Here is a 24,380-nt window from a genome sequence, read left to right on the forward strand (position 1 = left end):
TTGACTTTCAGGAAAGCCAAGCAGAATAAAGGTTTTAATGCTGATAACTCTAAAGACATGTCTATTTTAATTAAATCAACAGTTAAATATTTTTCTATATCATGTGAACTTGGAAAAATAACTTGGGTTACTTTTTTTTTGAGCATTTTAAAACACTCAATACTTACAAGTGCTTGCCTTTAAACTAACTAAATAGGGCTCTTTGACTAATTCATTTTAGTAATACTATCAGAGCTAGAAAAATGTCTCACACTTACAACATTTGTATGTGGACACACACAGGAACAGATGGAAACACGCTATAGTTATTAATATTGTGGAGAAGATTTTTAAGATTTGTATTTGTCCCCAGAATTGATCTTAAGGCGGAAGTGCTAGAGTTTGGGTACAAGAGCCTTTTCAGAAGTTTCTATGTCTGAAAGGTGTATTTCTTTTTTCTTCTCCTTCTCATTCTCCTTCTTCTTTTTCTTCAGTCTCAGGTGTTTGTGGACTGTGTTCACATATAAAGACATGATAAGATGGATAACTTAGATATATAAGGGACAGAGGAAAAAAAAAAAAACAACAAGCCCTTCCAAGAAGGACTTTGATTTTTCCTAAAGCCAATAATTTATAAGCCTTTTAAATAAACAGGGGCAGTTTGGGGATTGGTAAAGAATAGATGACCTTTGAATTGCCTTTAGAACTGCATTTCTAGTTTTGTAAAGATCTGTGAGATAAGGATAGCTGTTTCCAATTCCTCAAAGAATTGGCTTGTAACTTAAATGACATCATAGGCTGATTTACCTGCTCAACTATATTATATTATCTTTAATTTGCTTTATTTCCCTGTGGGTACATAGTTCTAATTTTAAATATTCCTTATTGTATTGAATAACCCTTCTTTGGTATAAGAGGAGGCCCCAAAAAGGGGCAAAGAATATTACCTGTTCAATATCCAGAGTCACTCTCAATGAGAGCCAAAAGAAAGAACCAACAGCCTGCATATCCCAGGCAGGTAGAAAGTCAAGCCCAGTTACAAAGGGACAAAGAAGAAGGCAGTCAGTATCTCTGGGAAAGAAAGGGCCAATAGGTCTGGATTTAGAAAGGAGAAGGCAACATGAATTTTCTTTTCCTTTCTCAACTGGGCACTATTTGCAGAGATTTGGAAGAGCTGACCATGGTAAGAATTTTCACCCTTTGCTGGTTTCTGCCAGTTTTTGCAGGATCCCCTCTGCAGGCTTGGTATCCCCCAGATACCTTGGCTGTTTAAAGCAATAATGCAGCAGATTACCAGAAAATCCCTCAGTTTTGTCAACTCTAGGAAGGATCCATTTGGGGGCCCTCTTTTGAAGGTAGATATGCGGGTAAGGACATTAACTTGGTGGGCTTTTGTTTGCAGTTGTGGAGTCTTTTTAGAGTGAAAAACCATGCAGGCAGAGGTTCAGTAGAATGAGCATTCAAAAGAGGACAGAGGGGGAGCAGTAGGAGTTACACAGGTACCTCTTACATTTTCAGTTCATAAGCTTTTTGCAATGAATCTTTCAATGAAACTACTTTGGAATTTTGAAATCTTTTGAGGTTCTTACTTGCCAATTGACACAGGTATCCTGTGCAGTTTAATTTGGGGACCTTGTCTTTAAATGTACTTCTTAGATGATCTTACCTAATTGGAACGTCCCTCATAAAGGCCATTGCATTTCTAGGTTGTAATTCTCCTGAGGGCTGGCAGCAGCTTGGTAGTACCCTAACTGCAAATGGGTTATAACTCACATTTCTGCCTGGCTTTATTTTGGAGCCCCCAGCCTGATGCCTACCAAGACAAATTCCTCAAGACATGAAACAAGCTTAGTAAGATGTTGCCATCTTTCTAGATGCCTGTAACTTCTGGGACTGTCCTTCTTAGGTATAAAATAAGCAGGGGTGCTGAAAGGTGGTGCATTTGACTTTAGAATTTAAGCGTATCATTAGCTAAGGTTTTGGGTCTCTCGGAGCCAAACTAATACCTAAGAGTAATGTGTTGTAGGGTTGGGATTATGCATATTTTGCAGTTACCTCATTGCAAACAAGTTTTCTTGAGGTTGGCAGGTGACCTGGGGTCAATCTAACCCATTCTGAGAACCAACTTATGCCATCATAGGAGTCTTCCTGAGGTGGTAAGTGCTCTAGCAGCCTTTGAATGCTCCACCTGTGCCCACCAATTTCATGGCTTTTGGCATCTGAAATCTCCATTAGCAATAGCCTTTATTTACACAAAACAGAACAAACACATACACCTTACTGGTATCCGTGGTAATCAAGAGATGTTACTGTATTATGGTCACAAGAAAGCCCTGTGTGCACCACCACCAATTGCTGTGGAAACTTGCTGAGATTTTTGACCCAGGGAATTGTGGTCTGAAAACCTAGGAGCTTGGCTCTAGACCACTCCTTCTAGCAGCCCAGCTGGGCTCCAGGCAAACACGCCAGCTCAATTGGCTCTGGGTCCTAACTATTGGCCAGTGCAAGCTAACCCACCCTGTAAAGGAAAGCCAATCTGATCAGGAGCTCTAAGGCAAGAAATGCAAAGCTCGGAACCAAGAGAAACTTACCCACTCAAAGGCTTTGTGATACCAGGCCTGTGTTTCTCATTGTGCCCAAATGCTGCCACAAGTCCGCTTCCATCCCAGCACAGCCGTCAAATCTGTTATATAACAAAAATTCAACCTAGTAAATTTTAAAGATTTATTAATCAATTCATGAATCAGGCAGCATCCCATCCAGCAAGTAGAAGGGAGTTCCAAAGGGTTACAGATAAAAATAGGTTTTGAAAAGTAGAGAGGGAGAGGAAAAAAATAAATTCATGAACAAAGAATCCATTATTTTAGGCGAGATCACCCTCTTAAGGGGAGGGAGGGGGGCTGTCAGTACATTTCCTTGTGCTGACCAGGAAACTCCCCTGTGGACTGCTTGAAGGCTGGTTTCTGAGGAGTTGAAACTACTGGTTTAGGTTAGATATTAAGTCATGGTTTACTGACATGGTGCCTTGAGTCACACCATTTTAGGCCCTTTTTTTTTTTTTTTTTTTTAACAGAGAGAATTGAATTACCTAAGTACCAAGGTGATAATTCTAAGAAACCTACATATTCACAGGATAACCCTTCCTGTCACAGATCCCTTGGCCTTACTTCTTCATATGTTCCTTAGACCCTCACCCACCAAGGGAATCTGGGTCAGCACAATCATGAGGCCAGAACAGGGACATCTGAACAGGGACATTATCTCTTATAATGTAAATTATAAGTGATATTTGCTGTGTTCAGCTTGTGAACAGAGAGGAGCAGCAATCCAAGACAATGTTTGTCTCGGGGCTAGAATTTCAGAGGCTTCTCCCTACATCCCCCTCCTCCACCTAACCACCACCATGTGCCCTGAGAAGCTTGCACTTGGAGCCAGACTGTGAGTGATTTTCATAAGACCTGAAGCCAAGACTCAGTGAATGGCACTTTTTGTAAAAATTTGTAAAAAAATAAAAATATGTGGTAACATGTGGGTATGCATTGTCGCTTCCATCAGGGAGAATTGTCTTGTCTGTAACAAGTTCCCGCAGAACTTCAGTCAAGTTCTATATGGCATTTGGGTCCAAGCAGTGACCTGAAGCCACAGCTTCATCCCTGATCCATAGACCGAGTCACCTGCCTCTGCTGCTCACTTTGCACCACAACCCAAGGGCCTGGTGGCATCCCAAACCAAAACCTCTGAGTCCTCCTGGAACAAACTTAAAAGAAACTTTGCAGCTAGAAGTCTCTGACTGCAGACACCATGGTGTGATTTTCAGACCCAGGTAGGATTAACTCCCTGACTCATGTGCTTTTGAATAGGGAAAAGGTTAACATTAGGCAGAGAGAGATAAGGGACCTTCAGGGAGGCAGACTGCAGCTGCAAGTGGGAGGCTGAAGAAGCAGCAGGGTTTGGGGGGAAAAAAAAGGATAAACATATCCCAGACCCACCTGGGTTAGGTGTCATGCGTGGAGTCACAAACTTTCCGATAAGGTCCCAATAAAAAGTCAGGGACAGAAATCTTCAGCGGCTACCCAGTCAAGACTCCTCTCACTCTTGAAAGCTTTGCACTTTCCCTCAATAAACTCTATCACTTTGCTCACTGTCTGTTGTCCATGAGATTCATTCTGTGACACAAAGACCAGCGTCTCTCCCACCTTCCTGTAACACTTTGACCTTTAGCCCACGGCCCTTGATGCTCATTGCTTTGAGAATCACCTATAAACAGTGAACACTATGGATGCCTGACCCCCACCATGGAGTAGTGACTAGAAACACTGGGGCGGTGCCCGGCCTTGAATGGCAGCCAGAGGACCGTGCTTTGTGACCAGGGAGATAACCACTGGCTGGATCTTGAGCCAGCCTCTCAGAGACACAGCTCTTGTGGATGTCAGCCTCAGGTGGGCTATGTGTTGTTCTCCTTGTCCTGATCCCAGAGGGGACGAAGAAGAGAGTCCCTGTGCCACAGAAGGGGGTCAGGGGGTAGTTCTGCCCACTCATGCAAGATATGGAGATCATAGATGGCAGAGGACAGGGTGGGGATCAGAAGGGAGGAAAGAAAGGAGGAACAGCCTAAGGTCTGTCCCTAAGACCAGGTCCTCCTTCACCGGATGCTGCCACAGCAGCAACCCTCAGTGTGGCTCAGCAACAGGAGGCAGCAAGTGGGATCAGGCTGGGCCTGGGTGGTGTGTGGGTGCCCTGGGCTCTCCCAGAGACTCAGCCATTAGGTCCTCTCCTTTGGGGACCCCCTAAGATTCATTCTGACTCTTCTTCAGGGTCAGGCTGCCCAGACACAAGCAAGCACCAGTCCCTCTTAAATACATTTTTTTCTAATTAATTACTCTGGTGTATTTCAGGCACAGCACTGGCTTCTAAATTTAAACTGTCTTGACCCATTTCCAGCCACCAGTGGGCATATTTAAGACCTATTTACTTTGATGATTAAAGCAAAAACATGCCTTTATAAGTGGCATTTACCAGGGAACCCTGAAGTCTTAGAATGGGGCTTCCTAACAAAGCTCACCCTAAGAGTCTCACATATTTGACACAGAGAAGGAAGTGCATGGGATATTGTGACTCACATGGACACACCACCACCTCCCTTGCAGGCCAGTGTTCTGGGGCTCTGCACTCACCACAGGAGAGCCCCACCAGACAGCCTACTGCAACCAGGAGCCTAAAGGCAATCACCTGCTAGTAATACTAATAGGTTCAGGTAAGAATCACCAATAGACGCTAAAACCACTGGAGAAAGTGATTGGAAAACAAGGATACTTACAGAGTTTCAAAGAATCTCCCTACAGATGACCTATTAATTACAAAAGGAGCAAGATACATGAAGAAAGATGTCAGACAGTACCTTAAACAAATGATCAAAATCAGTGTCACTAGGAATGGGACAAACCCACACGGTGTGTGTGTAGATATGATGCCCTGAGTAGAACAGAGCACCGCCCATGTGGTGCTTCTGACAAAAATGTTTACCCTGAATCTAATTGCCAAGAAACTGCTGGGCAGACCCAAATTAATAATCCAAATACAGTAGCATATATAAACTATTTATTTACTTATTTATTTATTTATTTATTTACTTACTTATGTATTTATTTTCTAAGTGATCTCTACACCCAGCATGGGGTTTGAACTCCCGACCCTAAGATCAAGAGTTGCATGCTCCACCAACTAAGCCAGCCAGGCACCGCTATAAACTATTAGTATAAACAATAAAGTGTTCTATACTCTTAAAAAATGTAAGTGGCATTGAAAACAAAAGCAGAGAGTTGTTCCAGACTAAAGGAAATTAAAGAAACATGATACCTAAATGCAAAGTATAATCCTGCCGCAGATCCTGGACCAGATGGAAAAAAATTCTGTGATCGACATTTTGGGGGCAATTGGAATTTTTAGAGAAGACTGATTATCAGATAATAACAGTGATTAGTGTTAAATTTTCTGAATTTGATCATTATGTTGTGATTATATATACATTTAAAAAAACAGAAAGAAAATCCTTTTCTTAGGAATACTCCTTTCTTAGGCAGAAATGTTTAGGTGTAAAGGGCCATAAATCCACAAATCTCAAAAGGGTTAGCAAGAAATTATAATTAAAATATGTGCATTGAATATATAATATTAGATTTCAGATGTCATTCCTGACTCTTATAATGAGCCTGATTTTCAAAACATGTTTTCTTTCAAATTATTGTTTCTTTTAAGAACATTAAGGGTTTATAGACTAGAAAACCATAGAATAAAACTTTTTTGAATTCTGTATAAAGTAAGAGTTAACCAACTCTGAGTGAAGCCTTGGGGACTTACTGAGAATTAAGTACATTAAATAAAGTGGTGAACCTTTTACTATCTTCCCAGTCTATGTAGGCTCATTTTATACTTGCTTTTGAATTTCTAGGTGGTTGATTTTGCTGGAAAAGTAATTTCTAGATGAAGTGTAGCAATTTTAAGATAATTTAGTAGTGGTGTGGTGCCTGGGTGGCACAGCTGGTTGAGCCTCTGACTCTTGATTTTCAGCTCAGATCATGATCCCAGGGTCCTGGATCTAGCCCTGGTGTCAGGCTCTGCACTGAGCATGGAGCGAGCCTACCTGGGATTCTTTCCTTTCTCCCTCTGCTCTTCCCCCAGCTCAAGCACTTGCACGTGTGCTCTGTCTCTCTCTAAAATTAAAAAAATAATAGTGGTTAGAAAATTAATTTATTTAAAAAAAATTTCTTAGAAAATTTCACATATGTTCCTGAAAAGTTCTATGCAGCACAATGTTTGTAGTCTATTTAAGGAGATCTTGCAATGATTTTTCTCTGAAGTATTAAAGAATTAGATACCATATTCTTGTTCTTCCACAAGTTAACTTGCTTAGATAAGGTAATGTTGGTTTCTTAGTTTCTAAGTGTACACATCAACCAAGATGTTGATCATGAAAGGACTTACATTTCCAGGAATAAGGCAGGATAGGGATCAGACCAACCTCCCACTAGTAACAGCCAAAACTGTTTATTACAAGAAATGTGTGAGTTTTTATTGTTTTGTTTTGTTTTACTTCTTAAAAGCATCAAAGATCTGGTAAGACAGTAAGAAACTAAAGTCTCAGTCAAAGGGAAAACAAGGGGCATTGGGGTGGCTCAGTCAGTTAAGCATACAACTTCAGCTCAGGTAATGATCTCACGGTTGGTCAGCTTGAGCCCCGCATCAGGCTCTGTGCTGACAGCTCAGAGCCTGGAGCCTGCTTCAAATTCTGTGTCACCCTCTCTCTCTTTGCCCTTCCCCTGCTCATGCTCTCTCTCTTTCTCTCTTTACCTCTCTAAAAATTAAAAAAAAAAAATAAGTCTTAAAAAAAAAGGGAAAACAAGATCATTGAAAATCATGTGGCACCTTAAGGCTATTTTTGAACGAAGAGCCTTTGCCAATTTGGGCAAACTTGAACTTTTAATTTTATATGTTTTTGTCATATGTGTATATGTGTGCATATATGCAGGAGAGAGGAATAAAGCAAAGGCTAACAAGTGGTATATGGGTGGGTACCTGTCAGGTTTAAACTACAGAAACAGAACCAAAAATAAATTTGTTCGGAGGTTTACAGCCAGGCAATGGCCTGTAGGATTGCTGACTGGAAAGGCAGAAAAGACAAGGCGCTTGGGAAGGGCAGGCTGGAACTCGCAGGTGCAGGCAGTTTCTTCTTCCTCAGGGAAACTTAATTGTGCTCTGTAGGACCCTGGACAGGCTGGATCAAGCTCATCCTCTTACCTAAGCTCATGTCCCTTCCCGAAAGCAAACTGACTAGGAACTCTGATCACATCTACAAAATGCCTTCACAGCCACACCCAAAGTAGCGTCTGATTGAATAACTGAGGACAAAGGGCTAGCCAAGATAAAAGTGACCATCCAGTTTTGCAACTTGTCTATAATTTTGAAATCTTTCTAGATAGAAAGCATGAAACACTGTGCTACCCAGTTCCTTTCTCAAACCGTAGTTTGTGAAGGGCACTGCAATATAGAGTCTGAGGACCCCCCAACCCTCCTGCTTTTCTGACCCTCAATTCTGACCCTGTGCTTAGTGTACAGCAATGATTGAAGGACCAGACCTATGTTTCATTAACACCCTGAAAAAATTAATTTGCAGTCTCTGTGATGAAGTGTTATGCCTCAGTCACATGAGGCCATGTTTCTCAAATTAATGTGCTGTGACTCACTTGTTCCTCACAAAGAAGGAAAACAATATAGGTAAGAAACTCACACCTGCATAAGAAAAGGAAGAGCAGGAGAGAAGGAATAACTGAAAGCAAATAAATTATTTTATTTTTCTTACTTATTTTATTTTTCTCTCAGTTCCCACAAGCTAACCTGAACCAGAGTAATGCATTGAACATACATGTTAGCACAATATAGGTTTCTCCCCAAAATGAAAATTTTCTGTACTTAATTTTATACTATTTTTCATTGTTTTTGTTTTGGACCCATATCCCAACTTTCCCAAATAGCTGTTTTTCACTTCTTTCTTCTCCATCTTGCAGACTGACATGAGTAGTTTCTGCACAGGCACATTAACACCATTGCTATACTTATAAGCAAGTATTATAGTGAGGTAAAGGTAACAGTCAGTCTATGGTCCATCTGCACAGGTGTGAGTCAGGGGCTGAGTTCAAACTGGTCTGGGTAGTCTGGGCTGGCTGGGTAGCTATTAGCACTCAGGGATAGTTTCAGTTTGCCTGAGTTAAGAGATAAACTGCCTGGGTGGCTCAGTCGGTTGGCTCAGGTCATGATCTCAAGGTTCATGCATTCCAGTTCAATGTCGAGCTCTGTGCTGACAGCTCAGAGCCTGTAGCCTGCTTCAAATTCTGTGTCTCCCTTTCTCTCTGCCTCTCTCTCTCTCTCTCTCTCTCTCTCTCTCTCTCAAAAATAATTAAAAGAGAGAGAGAGAGAGAGAGAGAGAGAGAGAGAGAGAGAGAGATACCCTGAAAAGAAGAGCTTAAGGAAAAATGTGGGACAGGAGTTGGTGAGTACAAGCAGGTAGCTATAAAAGTCAGGTCTTGGGGTCTACCTGGTGACATAGCATCAACTGGGTGGAGTATATCAAGAATAGCTCAACATGAAGCAGTTTTATTCTTGTGACATCCCTCAAGTGCATAAAACATGCTTCTGTGGAGGAGGGGTAAGAACCAGAGGAAAGTGGAATTACCTCTTAACTTATGGTACTTTAATAACCAGCTACTTTCAAACAAATACATTTAGACCTTGGCTTTCTTAAGACAGCTGTGTCAGCCCTTTTTACCTTGTTAATATAAACTTAGCTCTTTGCGTAGGTTTCATTTCCTGCAATTTCTGAGACATTAAAATCAAGTGGAATAATGTACTGTTTCAATTTTACTTTTTCCCATGTCCCCTGGGGATCCACCCTTGCTTGTCTTACTGAAATAACTCCAATTCTGTAAAACAAAAGCTATAATGGGAGGAAATGTTGACATCGTTTTCTCAAAAACAACAAAAACAAGCCTTAAGGGTGTCAGAGAGCCCTCTTGCTCAACTCTAGGCCCCAATAGTTAAAATCAGAAATAGACAAGACTGCTTAACTCCTGCTCTAATTAAAACCCATTGTGCTTACTTCTTATCACACTCTCTTGAGGCATTGACAAAGAGGTTTTGCAATAACCAGAACATTCCAATCTCCAAACCAGAAAAGCCCTGATAGCAAAGAAATGACCCCACGGGTCCCTTTCTGGCCCAACATCAGGGGCTGAACACTTAAGACCCCATCCATGATCACATGCTCTTTGCCTGCACTCCTGCAAGTACCTCTCTGAACTTCTCTCTATAAAACTCTAGGTGTCCATCTTGCTGGTGGAGAGGTCAGATGTTAAGGTCTACCACCTCCCCCAGTGCCAGAACCTGAAATAAATCTCTGTCTCTTTTCCAAACCCTCATCTCTTGAGCTACTGGCTTCTCTTACAGTGAGTGTATCCAAGTTTGTTCCACAACAGTGTTGGCAAACCCAGCCAGGAGCTGTGCTCTCAATTTCTTCAGTCCCCTCAGAATTCCCCTGGATGGAGCAACAGCCATGGCAGTGCACCAGGGCTCACCTGTTTATTTCCTGAGTTAGTGGCTGTGGTAGATCAGTTGGTAACAAGACCACTATTCCAGTTCGTTCGTTGATTCAGCTAACACTTACTGATCCCTCTTATATGTCAGGTACTGCAAATCACAGTGAACAAAACAGACAAAATATCAAGCTTACATTCTAGTCATAGAGACAGAAAAGAAGAAAAATATAAACCAGTCAATCAGAAAGTTCAAGGGAAAAACTAAATAAACCAGGTAAGGAGGATGGGAAGGTGGAGAATGGGGGGGGGGGGGGCACAATTTTAAAAAGTGAGGTCAGGGAAGTTTCCACTGAAAGCCTGATCTTTAACATCTCTTACTGAAGTGGGGAACACCTGAGTGATAAAGAGGGGTGGTCAACCCACAGTGCAGTTTGGGGCATGGGTAGATTGGGATGTCTTGGACCACCCAAATGGAAAGGCCATCAGACAGATTTGGAGGTAGGATTCTGGTACCAATTAATAATTCTGGTCACCAATTCAGATGTGTGTTTTTTTCCCCCACACCACCAAGCCATTCTCTAACACCAGTTGTGTGTCCTATAAATTCATTCAATTCTGACACTGTCTACCTGGTGATTTAAGGGTTCAGTCCTACAAGACTCCCCCCTACACACATACTTCACATGCCAGTCACATGTCCAGGTTATCACCTGTGCTTCTGACCAACCTGCTAGAAATTAGAGGTTCCAACAACCCCCTTCTTGGATTCTATTAACTTGCTAACATGGCTCACAGAACTCAGAGAAACACTATCATTCAATGGTTTATTATAAAAAGACATAACTCAGTCTCTCCCTCTCTCTCTGCCCCTCCCGCACTCATGTTCTCTCTCCCTCCCTCCCTCCCTCTCTCTCTCTCTCTCCCAAAATAATTTTTTTTTTTAAAAAGCCATAACTCAGGAACAACCAGATGGCAGAGATGCCCAGGGCAGGGTGTGCAGAAAAGGTATGGAGCTGCCATGCCCACTCCAGGTATGCCACTTTCCTTGAACCTTCAAGTGTTCACCAATCTGGAAGCTCTGGAAGCTTTGCGGGTTTTATGGAGGCTTCATTACATAGTCATCAATGATTGAATCATTGGCCAGTGGCAATTCATTCAGCTCCCAAAGACTTCCCTCCCTAGAGGTCAGGCGAGGGTGGGGGGGCGGCAGGTTGGGACTGAAATTTCCAACCCTCTAATCCCATGGTTGGGTCCCCTGACCTCTTTTGCTGGGGGTCTAAGAGCCACCTCATTAACATGACAGGAGACACCTTTGTGCTCTCATCACTTAGGAAATCTCCAGGGTTTTAGGAGCTCTGTGCCAGAGTCAAGGACTAAAACCAAATACACATCCTGTTATAAATCAGAACATCACAGGACTTAAGGTGGCAGTTTTGAGCTGGAGCTATCTGGTGGCACTGTGGGTGCAGAGCTGGTATTAAAGTCACCAGACTGGATGAGACTCCAAGGTAAGGAGCACACCTAGAAAAGAGGTACAAGGCCTGAGCCTGGTGAACCCCTTAGGACAGGCCTGGATGAGGTTCTTGGGGATGAGGCCAGACTGGAATTTCTTCATATCTAGACCAGGAGAAATAAACAATTCTCCCCATGTCTTGGAATTAAGGAAAGAATCAAGATCATACTGCCCTTTCAAATCCACCTGAAGAGAACCCTGGAGAGACAGGCCAGGCAGAATCTGGAGCCCTGGACTCTTATCTTCCTGCAATCTGAGTCAGTTTGTCGTGTTGAAGTACCTGTTTATGTCTTTCTCCTCATCAGACCCAGGACTTCTGGAGGGTAGGAACTGAGCTTTTACCTTCTTCCTAAAGTCAGTATCTGACATCAAGTGTTCCATGAGTACCTACTAAATCAGTGAACGATGAATAGCACAGCTCAGGAACTGATACCATTTTTCATGGAGGATAACTAAGTGCAAAGTGGATCTGCCATGGTGTGACTCAGGTACAAGACTGTAGTATATATAAGAAGAAGTGACCATCAGGGGACACCACCCAGGGTCTCAGGCCAAGCATCACACCACTGAGGACACCTGTACTTATAGATATTTGCAAACAAAATGAAGCACAAAATTCTGCTGTGAACCAAGAACATTCTCTTCACTGCTTGGTTATAATTGAGTCAGGCATATATTTCTGAAAAACTTTGACAATTTGTAAGCAAAAAGTCTTTGTATACTTTGTAGGGGGCAAGGACAGGCCACTCCAAGATTTAATTTAATCTCAATTAAGATTATTTTGAGTTCAAAAGCAATCAAAGCCCAGCATATTAAGGAAAGCTCTTTACCTCCCTTACAACTGCCTAAAAAGAATTCAGATAGAGGGCCTACTCCAGGAAGAGAGCTATCACCAGAGACAACTACATTATGATATAAACTAAGTATGATAGGCAGGGAGGAACCTAGCAAGGCCTGTTTGATTAATATGCTTTGATTAACTGTTTCTGTGGGCCCAACTAACATTTGTTGCCAAACATTTATTCTTTTTCATTCTTCCTGAGGATTACATTCCTTCCCTTTGAAGTTCCAAACCCTAACCCTTCTCCTAGTTCAAGATGACATATATAACCTCAGTGTGCCTATCTTTGGAATTTCCATGTCTGTGTTGGATTCCTCATACATAGGAAATTAAATTTTATTTTCTCCTGTTAATCTGCCTCAGCAATTAGATTCTTAGTTCAGCTAGAAGGATCAAGAAGAGGATAGGAAATTCTTGTTCCTTTACTCACCTGGTAATTACAATTCTAGGAAGAAAATAATCCAATATATCCACGAAGGCTTTTTTTTTTTTTTATAATAGTGTATATCACATTATTACTCATTATAGGGGGGAAAAAGCCTGTGAATAGCCTAAAAGTCTAGCATTAAAAAAAAAAATTAAGCTATGGAATAACTAGTTGAGTAGGTACTAATAAATAAGATTTGTTTATTTATAACTTAAGTTTTTTGTTTTTGTTTTTTTTATTCGAGAAGAGAAGGAGAGAGAAAAGCATGAGTGGGGGAGGGGCAGAAAGAGAGAGGGAGAGAGAGACTTCCAAGCAGGCTCCAGACTCAGTGGGGAGTCTGACAAGGGGCTTGATCCCAAGACCCTGGGATCATGACCTGAGCCAAAATCATGGGTCAGACGCCCAACCGACTGAGCCACCCAGGCACCCCAAGTTATTTATTAGTAGCTAATTTCAGCAATTTAGACACTTAGTTGATAGAGCAGAGTTTTCAAAGACAATTTAATACATGAAAATGTTCATGACATAATGGCAATGCAGCAAAGCAGCACTGAATTACCATCACCATGTGATATCAGTGTGGTAAACAGTACACAAGTGCATTCACATGAACACAGTTACAGTGAAATGCACACACATAATTTACCTTCTTTAGAGTTTTCTTCATTTTCTCATTTGTCTTTTATACTAAATATGTTGTACTGATTGGATTAAAAATTAAATAACTTTTATTTTCAAATATGGAGAAGAGTTGGAGAAATCTGTTCTTTGCCCTTTAAAATCAGATTTTTCTGGGGTGCCTGAGTGGCTGTCAGTTAAGCCTCCGAATTTGGCTCAGGTCATGATCTCCTGGTTCGTGAGTTCCAGCCTGTGTTGGGCTCTATGCTGAAAGCTCGGAGCCTGGAGCCTGCTTCAGATTCTATGTCTCCCTCCCTCACTGCCCCTCCCCCGCTCACACTCTGTCTTTTTCTCTCTCTCAAAAAGAAACATAAAAAAAAATTATTTTTTAAATCAGGTTTTTCCTCTACTGATGGTACTTAAAAAAAAAAAAAAAATAAGAGTAGGTTGGGCTCCCCAGAGGGCTGGGGAGAGGAAGGAGAAGGAAGAAGGGAGGAAAGGAGAAAGGCTGTGGAGGGAAGGGGAGGGGAGGAAGCTGTTCAGATTAAAAAGGAAAACGGAAGAGAAACAGAAGCAACAATTCCAAGTAATCAAGGGTTTCCCTCCTCAATGTAGAAGAGGTGGCTGCAATCCCAGGCCTGAGACCCTCCTAAGATTCTTCTGGAGGAGAGTCCCTGTGGTGATCAAAGGCTGACCTCACAACCAGGCACACCTCATTTTACTGTGCTTCGCTTTACTGTGTTTCCCAAACACTGCATTTTTCACATTGAAGGTCTGCAGGAACCCTGCCTCTAGCAAGTCCATTGGTTCCATTTTCCAAAGCATTTGCTCCCTTCATGTCTTCGTGTCACATTTTGGTGATTCTCAAAATGGTTCTTTTACATTATTACTTCATTCTTTATGGTGGCCTACGATCAGTGATCTTTGATGTTACTGTTGGAGCCTGTGACTGAATTGCTGCAATCTCATGATAAAACTTGAGGAGGTGAAGATAAAACAGAGGAGAAGTGCTTCTTAGGATGAGTAAAGAGTGTTTTTTTGAGATAGAATCTACTCCTGGCAAAGATGCTGTGAAGATTGTTGAAATGAAAACAAAGGACTTGGAATATTACATGAACTTAGTTGATAAAGCAGCTGTAAGGCTTGAGAGGATTGGCCACTTATGAAAGTTCTACTGTGGGTAGAATGTTATCAAACAGCATCATCTGCTACAGAGAAATTATTTGTGAAAGTAGGATTGGCATGGATATGGCAAACTACATTGTTGTCTTATTTTACCAAATCGCCATAGTCACCCCAGCCTTGGACAACCATTACCCTCATAAGTCAGCAGCTACCAATGTGGAGATGAGACTAGCAAAAAGATAATGACTCATGGAAAGTCCATATGACAATTAACGATTTTAACAACAAAGCATTTTTTTATTAAGATACATAAATTATTTTTCAGGCATAATCCTGTTGTATACTTAATAGACTATAGTATCATGTAAACATAACTTTTATATGCACTGGGAAACCAAACAAAATCATTTGACTCACTTTATTGTGATATTTGCTTTATTGTGGTGGCCTGGAAGTGTATCTGCAGTATCTCCGAGGTATGCCTGTGTCCAAGTTAAACAACAGAGAAGAATCTCAAAAACATCAAGATGAGTGAAGAAAAAAAAAAAAAAGCCAGAGAAGTCTACATACCATACAATTCCATTTATATGAACTTCTAAAATAGACAAAACTAATCTATAGTGAAAAAGTAAAATAAAATCTGTGCAGCCATTGTCTCTGGGGGGTGAGGACACAAAACGACTAGGAAGGGGAATAAGGGAACTTTCTGAGTAATGGTTATATTCTGGATCTGATAGGAGATGGGATACACAGGGCTACACACTTGTCAAAATGCAGTAAATGTACACTTCGGATTTGTACACTTAAGGATAGAAAAATTTTCCAACAAATGAAAAAGCTGTAAATAAATATTGACCTCTAGTTCATGTTATGCATGCATAAGTGTTTAGAGGTGAGATGTACTGATGACTTTAACTTACTTTGAATGTTCATATATTTGAGAAAGAGAGAAAGAGAGGTCATGTGTATGCGTGAGCAGGGGATGGGCAGAAAGAGAGAGGGAGAGAGGTTCCCAAGCAGGCTCCAAGCTGTCAGTGCAGAGCCTGACATAGGGCTTGACCTCACAATCAGAGAGATCATGACATGAGCTTAAATAGAGAGTCAAACACTTAATTGATTCAGCCACCCAGGGGCCCCTAACTTACTTTGAAATGCTTGAAAACAAGATGGTTTGACAGATGAATAGAGAGATGGACAGGTAGATAGGCATGTGATAAACAAGTACTATATTACTGCTAGAATCCAGGTGGTGGGCATATAGATGTTTGCTATAAAGTTCTTTTTTGTTGCATGTTTGAACATATTCATAATACAGTATCGGGGAAAATGCATCCCCCTCCTGAACTCCCCACTTCACCTCAGGCCCCCTCCCTCCCCATCTGCTCCCCCCCCATATCCCCTCCCCTTCTTACTCCCCTCCAGTATCACAGGATTCTTGGCTCCTACTTGGCAACAATATTTTCACTATCTTCCAGGCAAACCAGGCATAGTACAGAGCACTGGCCTGGATGGCTCCCAGAGTTAAAGAAATATTATTCTGACACTTGTTAAAATGTTATGGAAGACATTACAATAGGGGTCAAGATTATCCAAATAAGAGAGAAAGATTGAGCTCAACTCTGAAGACAGCAAGAACAAATGGTATTTACAGCCAAGGTTTGGGGGCAAGAGGAGGATTTTTGCTACATTGACCTAACTGGACTCTTGCAAATGACTTAGACATCAAAGGTGGGGGTGATAAACTTGAACACACATCAAGGTAGGAGGATTCTCACTAGAACAGGGTTAGCAGGCCAGCTGGGCAAGACCCAGGCTTAGTGGAGAGGCAGCTCAGAGGAGCTTCACTAAAGCTGGGTCTGTTCTTGTCACTAGGTCCAGCTACTCTGTTACTGGCAGAAAGGGGAGCTAGGGAGCACTGTGGAGAGGGCAGGGCTGCCCTCAGTGGCTTCAAGGTCAAGATCCAACGCCCAGTGCACCAGTTTCAATGCTATCTCAGGCAGGATCAAGAATCCCTCTGCTGCCCTGTGCAGATTGCTAAAGGAACTGGAATTCAAGTTTGCACAAACACTGAGAGCAATGTCAGAGCAGTAACCACACCACGGAATTGGAAAGGAAACTGACCACCCAGATCTGCCAAGGGAATTGCTCAACCCCACTCAGATCCATCCTGTTTTCCTTGTGGCCAGGGCTGAGGCCCAGAGAGACTCCAGAGCACCCAAAGATACAAGCCACTTCCCTGTGTCCCTGGACTCCCTATCCCTGCCTCCTTCCTCTTGACTGGTGCTGCAGACAGCAGAGCTTCTCTGGTAAGTGTGCTCCTTGTGAAATTAAATGGTAACTTGTAACGTAAAGCAATGGGGACTGTTTACTTGATGGACCCTGGGCAAAAGCTTCCAAAAGATTCTCTGTCTCCTTATTAAATGCAAAACAGATATTGGTCATTGCACTGTCTCTTGCCTCTTTCTACAGGGGCTGCCAGCAGGCTTTCCCCACCCTCAAAAGATAGCCACTCCTGCTCAGAAGTATCTGACCAGGGAAGCCCTCTCTTTCCCTGCTCTGTGTATCTCCTCCTTTCTATATAACTAAAAGAGCCTTTGACCACTTCCTGCAGAAGATATACTGGAGCCCAGACCTATACAGTCTTGAACTGGGGGCTCTGTTAATCCATACAGTGCCCAGCAGATGATGCCCTCTCAGTATCTCTCCCTGATCTTGGCCAGACTTCTTTTCCTTTAGGTTTCAGCTGAAATGCCTCTCTTCTCCAAGAGGTTTCCTTGGCCATACTTAGTAGCACCTTTCTCTATCAAACCCTTCTATTTCACTTTCAACAGAGCACATATCATGCCCTGATCCTAATTACTGATCATTGCCTCCCCACCCCACCCCCACACACCCTAAACCTGGACTGTGCAACATCACAGCCACATACATTCATTTGACCATGGGATGCTTGAAATGGGACCAGTCTAAATTGACACCTGCTCTGAATGTAAAGCATACACACAGGATTCCATATACTTAACATACACACAAAGATACGCACACATAAAATATCTCATTAAACAATTGCCAGTGTATGTTGAAATAATATTTTGGATATATTGGGTGAAATCAAAAATAGTAAGCTTAAACTCACCTGTCTTTTTACTTTTAATGTATTAGAAAATGCAAAGTCACACACGATTCACATTGCATCTCTATTGGGCAGTTGCCCTCCGACAAGTCCAAGGCTCACTAGCCCATCCTCAACCTACAAACCCGATACCTCGTGGCCAGAGAAAAGTCCCAAAGATTTGTCAGTTGAATAAATAAATGAATTGTGAAAAAGATAACCCAATGACCTTTTTCCAAATAAAGGTTAATTAATTTATGTTTTGCAAAAGAGTTCCCCAGAACAGAAGGGAGACAGGCTCTTCCTTTTTCTCCGTCCTAAACCTCCCCCCTACTCTGGGGATTCCTAGACTGAGATGCAATGCTCAACCCCCAGGAAGCCAGAGCGCTATTTCCCCCTTCACAGGAGACAGGGCTGGGGGTTACAAGCACTGCAGGCTCTGGGAGGAGTGACACCTTCTGCAAGACCACAGTGAGCTAGGCTTGGGAGCCCTCCGTCCAGAGCAGGGGTCAGGGCTGGCTGGGTGGAGCTGGACTCAGGGACAGGGCAGGCGCGATGGGAGGAGGACTTAGGTGGAGGGATAGAAGCTGAGGGGCGGGGCTGGGAGGGCCAAGGCTAGCACACTGTAGAGGGGCGGGATTTAGATGGAGGAGAGACGCTGAGAGGAAGGGCGGAGCTTGGGGGAGAGAAAACGAACCTAACCCGAAGAATAAGGCCAGAAGTGCGGTCAAAGGGGCCCGAACTAAGGCTACAGGGCTGGGACTGCCAAAGAGGCGCTAGGTTAGGGAAGTACAGGAAGTAGAGGCCGGACCCGGGAGCAGGGTCAGGACTTCCGCGGAGAGGGGTAGGTGGGGGCGGAAAAGGCGGAGCCGGGGAGGGCGGGGAGGCCCAAGGGTGGGGCTGAGGGAATAAAAGCGCGGCGGCCAGCTGGGTGCTGCTTATCTACGTTGGATCACTTCCTGCGGTAACCTGTGCGCTGTCAATCGCGAACACACCATGGCCGGGTCCTTGCGCACCCCGCTGCTCCTGCTAGCCGCTCTGGGCCTGACTCTGGCCCTGGCTGTGAGTCCCGGGACCGGCAGGAGAAACAACAAGTCTGCGCTGGTGGGCGCCCCGTTGGACGCCGACGTCAACGAGGAGGGCGTGCAGCAGGCGCTGAACTTCGCCCTCAGCGAGTACAACAAGGCGAGCAACGACGCGTACCACAGCCGTGCGATGCGGGTGGTGCGTGCCCGAAAGCAGGTGCGTACGAGCCGGGCTGTGGGGGCTGCGCGGCCCTGAGTAGAGGGCGCGGCTGCCTGACGTCACCAGCAAGGACCCTATCTGCCGGCCCAGCGTCTTGGATCAGTCTCTGAGCCTCTAGGGGTTGGGCGGGGACCACAGACGTTCCCTTCAAAAATGCCATCTCAGAGGGCTGTGTCCCTTGTCTCTCTGGTCCCTCACAGCCAGCCCTTCGCATGCATGTCTCCGGGAGTGCCAGGGACCCCGGTGGCACACTGGGTTACCCCCATGGCCTTCATTTCAGGTTTCAAGCTCCAAGCCTGGCCAGAAGGCTGCGGTGCGGGGGTCAAGGCCCCTATCCAGTCCCACGGTGTCCATGCTCCAGCCTCACGGGACACGGGGGCCCAGTGTGAGCTGTCACTAAATGACCACGAGCAAAGGAAAATCAGACCCCATGCCCAGCTGCCCTCCTGGCTTTGCCACTAAAGGATTTTTTTAAAGCACTTTTTCCTTTTAACTTTAACTTTTCAGACTTACAGAGCAGTAGCAAAAATAGTGCATAAAATCCTTGTAGATTCTACAGCTAGATTCCTTGTATGTTAAAATTATGCCATTTTGCTTTCCAGTAGGCACATACATGTGTGTATGGGGATACGTGCATTTGTTTTTGAACCTTTTGAGAGTTAACACTTCTCTGTGTATTTCCTAGAAAGAAGGGCATTTTCTGAGGAGCGCACAATAACATTTTGGAAATCAGAATCAACACTGACAATTATCTAAAACTCAGACCTTATACAAATGTCACTGGTTGTCCCACTGATGTCCTTTATGGCTCAAGACTGCCAGATCATGTGGTGCAGGCACTGTCTTGCAGCCTTCTTTACTCTGGAGCATTCTCTCCATCTATGACCTTGGCATTTTTGAAGGGTCCAACCAGTTGTGGTGCACACTGGGGCTCAGTTTGGGCTGGCCACATGTTTTCTTGAGATGATTGGGGCCATGTAGAAGTGACCTGTTCTCTGAGTCTCCTCTCGATAGATGCCACTAAACTAACTTGGCCTCCATGTCCTCATCCTACAATGGAGTTTGGGGCCCACGCCAAACATCCTCCCTCAGCACCCAGAGGTTGTCAGCAAACACAGATGGGTCAGTGAGCTGGCCTGTGGTACCCAGTGCATCCCAGAGCAAAGGGTCTGGCATATGAATTCAAATCTGTCCTGAGATCCTGGAGGAAAGGCTCCTGGAGGGTTGCTTCCCTCCACAGGTCACGTCCATGGGGAGCAGCCTCTCGTGTGTGCCATCACATTCCCTAACCTGATATTGCCCCATCATCGCCAACATCCAGAGGTAGTTGAGTGGATTGCTCCTGACCCCTGCCTCTGCTAGCCTGTCCTGGAGTTCTGGTCAGATAAAGAACATAGCCATGGGAATCCAGAGACGGGTGGGAGGGAGTGTGAGGAAGGGGCACTGTGGCTCTGCGGCTCTGTGTTCATCCTCTAAGGAGGGCAAGGATTTGGGCCAGCTGGCTTGGGGCCCATTTGAGAGCAGAATAGAGCCTCACAGCAATGAAAGCCTGGTAGTGCATGCCAGCATTTAGGACCCACGCACCTTCTCTTAAAACTTCAGAAGGTGGGCCCAGAACTGACCATTTCTCCTCCTGTAGCATTTGGCTGGCACTGTGTCCTTTAGATGGGACATGTGCTCCCTGTTCACTAGGTTGCCCCCAGCCTGCTGCTCTCCAGTGTGACACTAGCTTGGTGCCACAGCTCACTGGGGTAAGTGACAGCAGAGAGATCATGGGACCTGCTTATGGTTCTACCAGGTAGGATGTGGATCCTGGTCTCGGGCTGCCATGTTTCTCCAAGTTCTAAGGAGGCCTGTCTGTGGGATGCCATGTGTGAGGACAAGGTTTGCCTCTATCCTGAAATCTCCAGTGTAAAAGACAGGCAGGTGTATGACACACTTCAGAATTATTTCCGTCAAAAATCACACTTAAAATGTAGACATTCCAGGATCAGTGTTTTATTGATTGGCCTAAACTGTGTGTGTGTGTGTGTCTGTGTGTGTATCATTGAGAGAGAGAGGGAGGCATGTCATTTCTTACTGTGAAATAAAGGAATAAATAAACCTTTGTTACACTGAGGTAATGTGAATATTTATGGGGTTGATCCTATTAATTGGAATTTAGCTTAATTGCACCCATCACATGACTGTCTTTCAGAACCAAATCTACTCTGTTTGCTCCAGTGCAGAGCCCTCACTGTGGGCTTAGTTCCTGCCCTGGCTCCTGGCGCTGGAGTTTATTAGCTGACTCTGTGCTGGCTCCCCAGAGTGTGCCTTCTCTCCTGAACCCGGTTAACAGAATTTTGGACCCTGGCTTCCACCTTCCATCTTCCTGCTTCTCCTCCTGCCAGGCTGCCTGAGACCTTCTGGAGCCCCTCTATGAACAAATTACAATGAGAGTCTGAGCACAGCAGCTGGGCCAGCCCTCAGGAGGTGGCTGTGGTTTCTGGGATACCTGCTTTGGCAGCAGTGAATGCTGGTGTAAGGGCCCAATAGCAGGAAGGTAACTTGTGTGAAATTGGGGGGTATTGTAAATAAATCCTGCTCTCCCGGTATGCAGGTTGTGGCTGGGATGAACTACTTCTTGGACGTGGAGATTGGACGAACCAGATGTACCAAGTCCCAGCCCAACTTGGACACCTGTCCCTTTCATGACCAGCCACACCTGATAAAGGTATGTGCCTGGAGGAGGCAGCCAAGCCCGGCAGAGGGGTGGGGGTGAGCCTATGCCTGTGGGATGCATCATGTGTGATTGCTGGGGGTGGGGGTGTGCCAGTGTTGGGTGCATGGAATACATGTGTGTGCACATGACTAATTTGACTTTCTAAGTGGGTTTTAGCTGGTGAATAGGGGGCACCATGTATGTGCCTGTGGGATAAGGAGCAGCTGTGGGGTGTTTGCTGGAGAGAGAGAGAGAGGAAGAGAGGTAACCCCTTAATCTCAGCACCAGCCACCTAAACGGATTAGAGGGAATCAGAGGCCTATAAGCAGCCAAAACCCTCTGGTGCTGCCCTGCCCACCAAATACTAGTCTCCTTCCTGGGTCTTGGCCTCTGGGGAAAGCTGTACTGCCCCCATACCTTCCCCATTCCCTGCGGCTTTCCTGTGTTTCCTGAACTCTGATCCCAGCCCCTGGGTTCTTCCCTCTGCACCTGTCCTAGTGCTGGCCCATTGGAGGTCAGGGAACTTGGGGGCAGTTCCCTGTCCCTTGGGGGCTCTGGAGCCTTCCACACACTGCTCCTTAAAGGAATGTGCAGGGGGAACGAGTTAGTGGAATCCTGCTGGTTGGAGGTAAGGGACAGGATCTCATCTCTTGGACTTTAGGGATGGGCATGGTGCCCGAGACGTCACTGCAGAGCCCTGCTTAGTGTGCTGGGGCTCTGCAAGGTGGGGGTTGAGACTCTTGCCACTGTTCTTTACCTGCTCTTCTGACATCTCGAGGCTGGACTTGTTCCTTTTGCACTGTAACCCTAACTATCCCTCTCTTTTCCCTTTCACAGAAAACGCTCTGCTCTTTCCAGATATATACTGTACCCTGGATGGGCAAGACATCCCTGGTGAAGTCCAGCTGCCAGGATGCATAGAGGACCCTGTGACAGGCTGGGTTGCTCTGGCCCCCTTCTCCCACCCCGCTCCCCCCTTGTAGAACTCCTAATCCTTGGAAGGGTGGCCCTGTCCAGGTGATGTCCCCTCAATGTGCTGGTCCCAGGAGACAAATAGAAAAGGGTTCTGGGGCATTTTTTGAACATGCTAAGTGACTGTAACTCCTTTCTTTTAATTGTTTTCCAAATGCACCAGTATGTAGTGCACTTGTTCTGCTCTGTCTTCATCAATAAAAGGTAACATCAGCTATCTCTTGAGTTATTTCCTATCTCGGGAATATACATATAAAAAGGATTTGGGCAGTGTCTTTATGAAGAGTTCCTAGTCCCAACTGATTTTAGAGGATAGGCAAGGATCTGAGAACTGACAGTTTCCCCGGGGTGTGTGTGGGGCCGGGGGGGCAGTGGTGGAGGCATGCTGCCACTTTGAGAGATGATTGAACCAGGAGCAGCCTGGGAACCCAGCCCTTAGCTGTAGTGACTCCTGGTAATCACAGAGGAGAGGAGGGAAACTAGGCTGCTGCTGATCCTGAAAACTTGGCTGCTGTGTTTGAAAAGAATTCAGATGGTGAGCAGGAATGGGCAGGAGGGAGGGGTCAGATGGAGCCCATAGCCCAGGGCCACCCTGAGTAGGGATCTGCCAGGTAATAGATTTCAACCACATGTGCTGAGTTCAACACACTCCTGGGCTGATTTTCACTAGTCAAGTTCTCTACAGACTAGATAAATGATTTATGTCTACTTCTTTCCACAAAAGACTACAAGTCACCTCCAGGAGACAAAGACAAAGTATTATGTGTGTATGTAACTATTGGGGAAATACCAGTCAGAATCAAGGTCAGAATCCAGAGTGAAATGAGACTGAAAGCAACACCTTCTTCAGATATATTGTGGGAAGTAGTTTGTAAATGGTTTTACACCCTGCACATTTTCTGGGGTCCTATTTAAAGTAAGTCCTTGTGTAGTAGAGTTTCGTATAAGGGTTGTAGAATTGAAACCATAACCTGGATTGACATAGAGTGGGCTTGCTTCTTAATCTGAGGACAATGTAATTAATAGGAAATGTTACCCTTAGTCCACCATCATTCTGTAGACTAATGGATACCTTAGGACCCCAAGATAGAAACGATCTAGTCCTAAACAAAAGAGAACCAAAAGCATACCCCAATCCCTGCACTGTCCTTATATTGACCATTTCCTGCAAAGGGGTGAAGCCCTCTCAAGGGGCTAGTAATGTTGGGGCCATGTTCCCCAAATCTTCCACACACACCGCAGCATGAATGATGATCTGGTTGGCTCATTGCCATGAACACAGAGGGTGAAATGACAAAGGGGACCCACCCAGATGGTCCTGAGTGCCAGCATCCCAGGGGCGGCTGCTGTACCCAGCAAAGGCAGAACTCAGCACAGTGCTGGGAAGGGGTGGGGATTGTCCCCATCCTGTGTGCCTCCTCCGGGTGATTAGATGGGCCCCAACAAGATTGTGTGCCTTGTCTCATGTTCACCATTATGGAAGAAGATGCACAATTGCTAAGAGAATCATTCGAAATACAGTTCACAGTGCACATTGCCCGTGCACCACTGTCTTCTATGTACATTTTCTCAACACTTGTCAATTGCAGCTGGGCCACCTGGAACACATCCTTCTACTTTGGACTGAAATAAAGATACTGTGACACCTGTTTGCCAAATGGCCAACCATGTATGAGACAGTAAGTGTGAACTCTGCCAGCACCAGTCATAATTCTTTCAAAACAAGTTATGAAACCACGGGTTTTTGCTTCCATAATCCTGC

The 24,380-nt window shown here is 44.6% G+C and overlaps 1 protein-coding gene across 1 annotated transcript; it reads left to right on the forward strand.

Moving 5' to 3' along the window:
- The first annotated feature begins 18,415 nt into the window (after positions 1 to 18,415).
- LOC132664180 (cystatin-C-like) lies at positions 18,416 to 22,835 on the forward strand. The gene is made up of 3 exons (XM_060610736.3): positions 18,416 to 18,942; positions 21,545 to 21,658; positions 22,484 to 22,835. Exons 1-3 carry the CDS (start codon positions 18,697 to 18,699, stop codon positions 22,565 to 22,567), a joined length of 444 nt encoding a protein of 147 aa, XP_060466719.1. The 5' UTR covers positions 18,416 to 18,696; the 3' UTR covers positions 22,568 to 22,835.
- The last annotated feature ends 1,545 nt before the right edge of the window (positions 22,836 to 24,380 follow it).

The sequence above is a fragment of the Panthera onca genome, chromosome A3, assembly GCF_046562875.1.
Source record: "Panthera onca isolate mPanOnc1 chromosome A3, mPanOnc1 haplotype 2, whole genome shotgun sequence".
Taxonomy (NCBI): domain Eukaryota; kingdom Metazoa; phylum Chordata; class Mammalia; order Carnivora; family Felidae; genus Panthera; species Panthera onca.

Coding starts and splice junctions, on each gene's coding strand:
- LOC132664180 (XM_060610736.3), top strand. CDS start 18,697: ATGGCCGGGTCCTTGCGCACCCCGCTGCTCCTGCTAGCCGCTCTGGGC. Junction 18,943..21,544: donor TGGTGCGTGCCCGAAAGCAG/GTGCGTACGAGC, acceptor CCCGGTATGCAG/GTTGTGGCTGGGATGAACTA. Junction 21,659..22,483: donor ACCAGCCACACCTGATAAAG/GTATGTGCCTGG, acceptor TCCCTTTCACAG/AAAACGCTCTGCTCTTTCCA.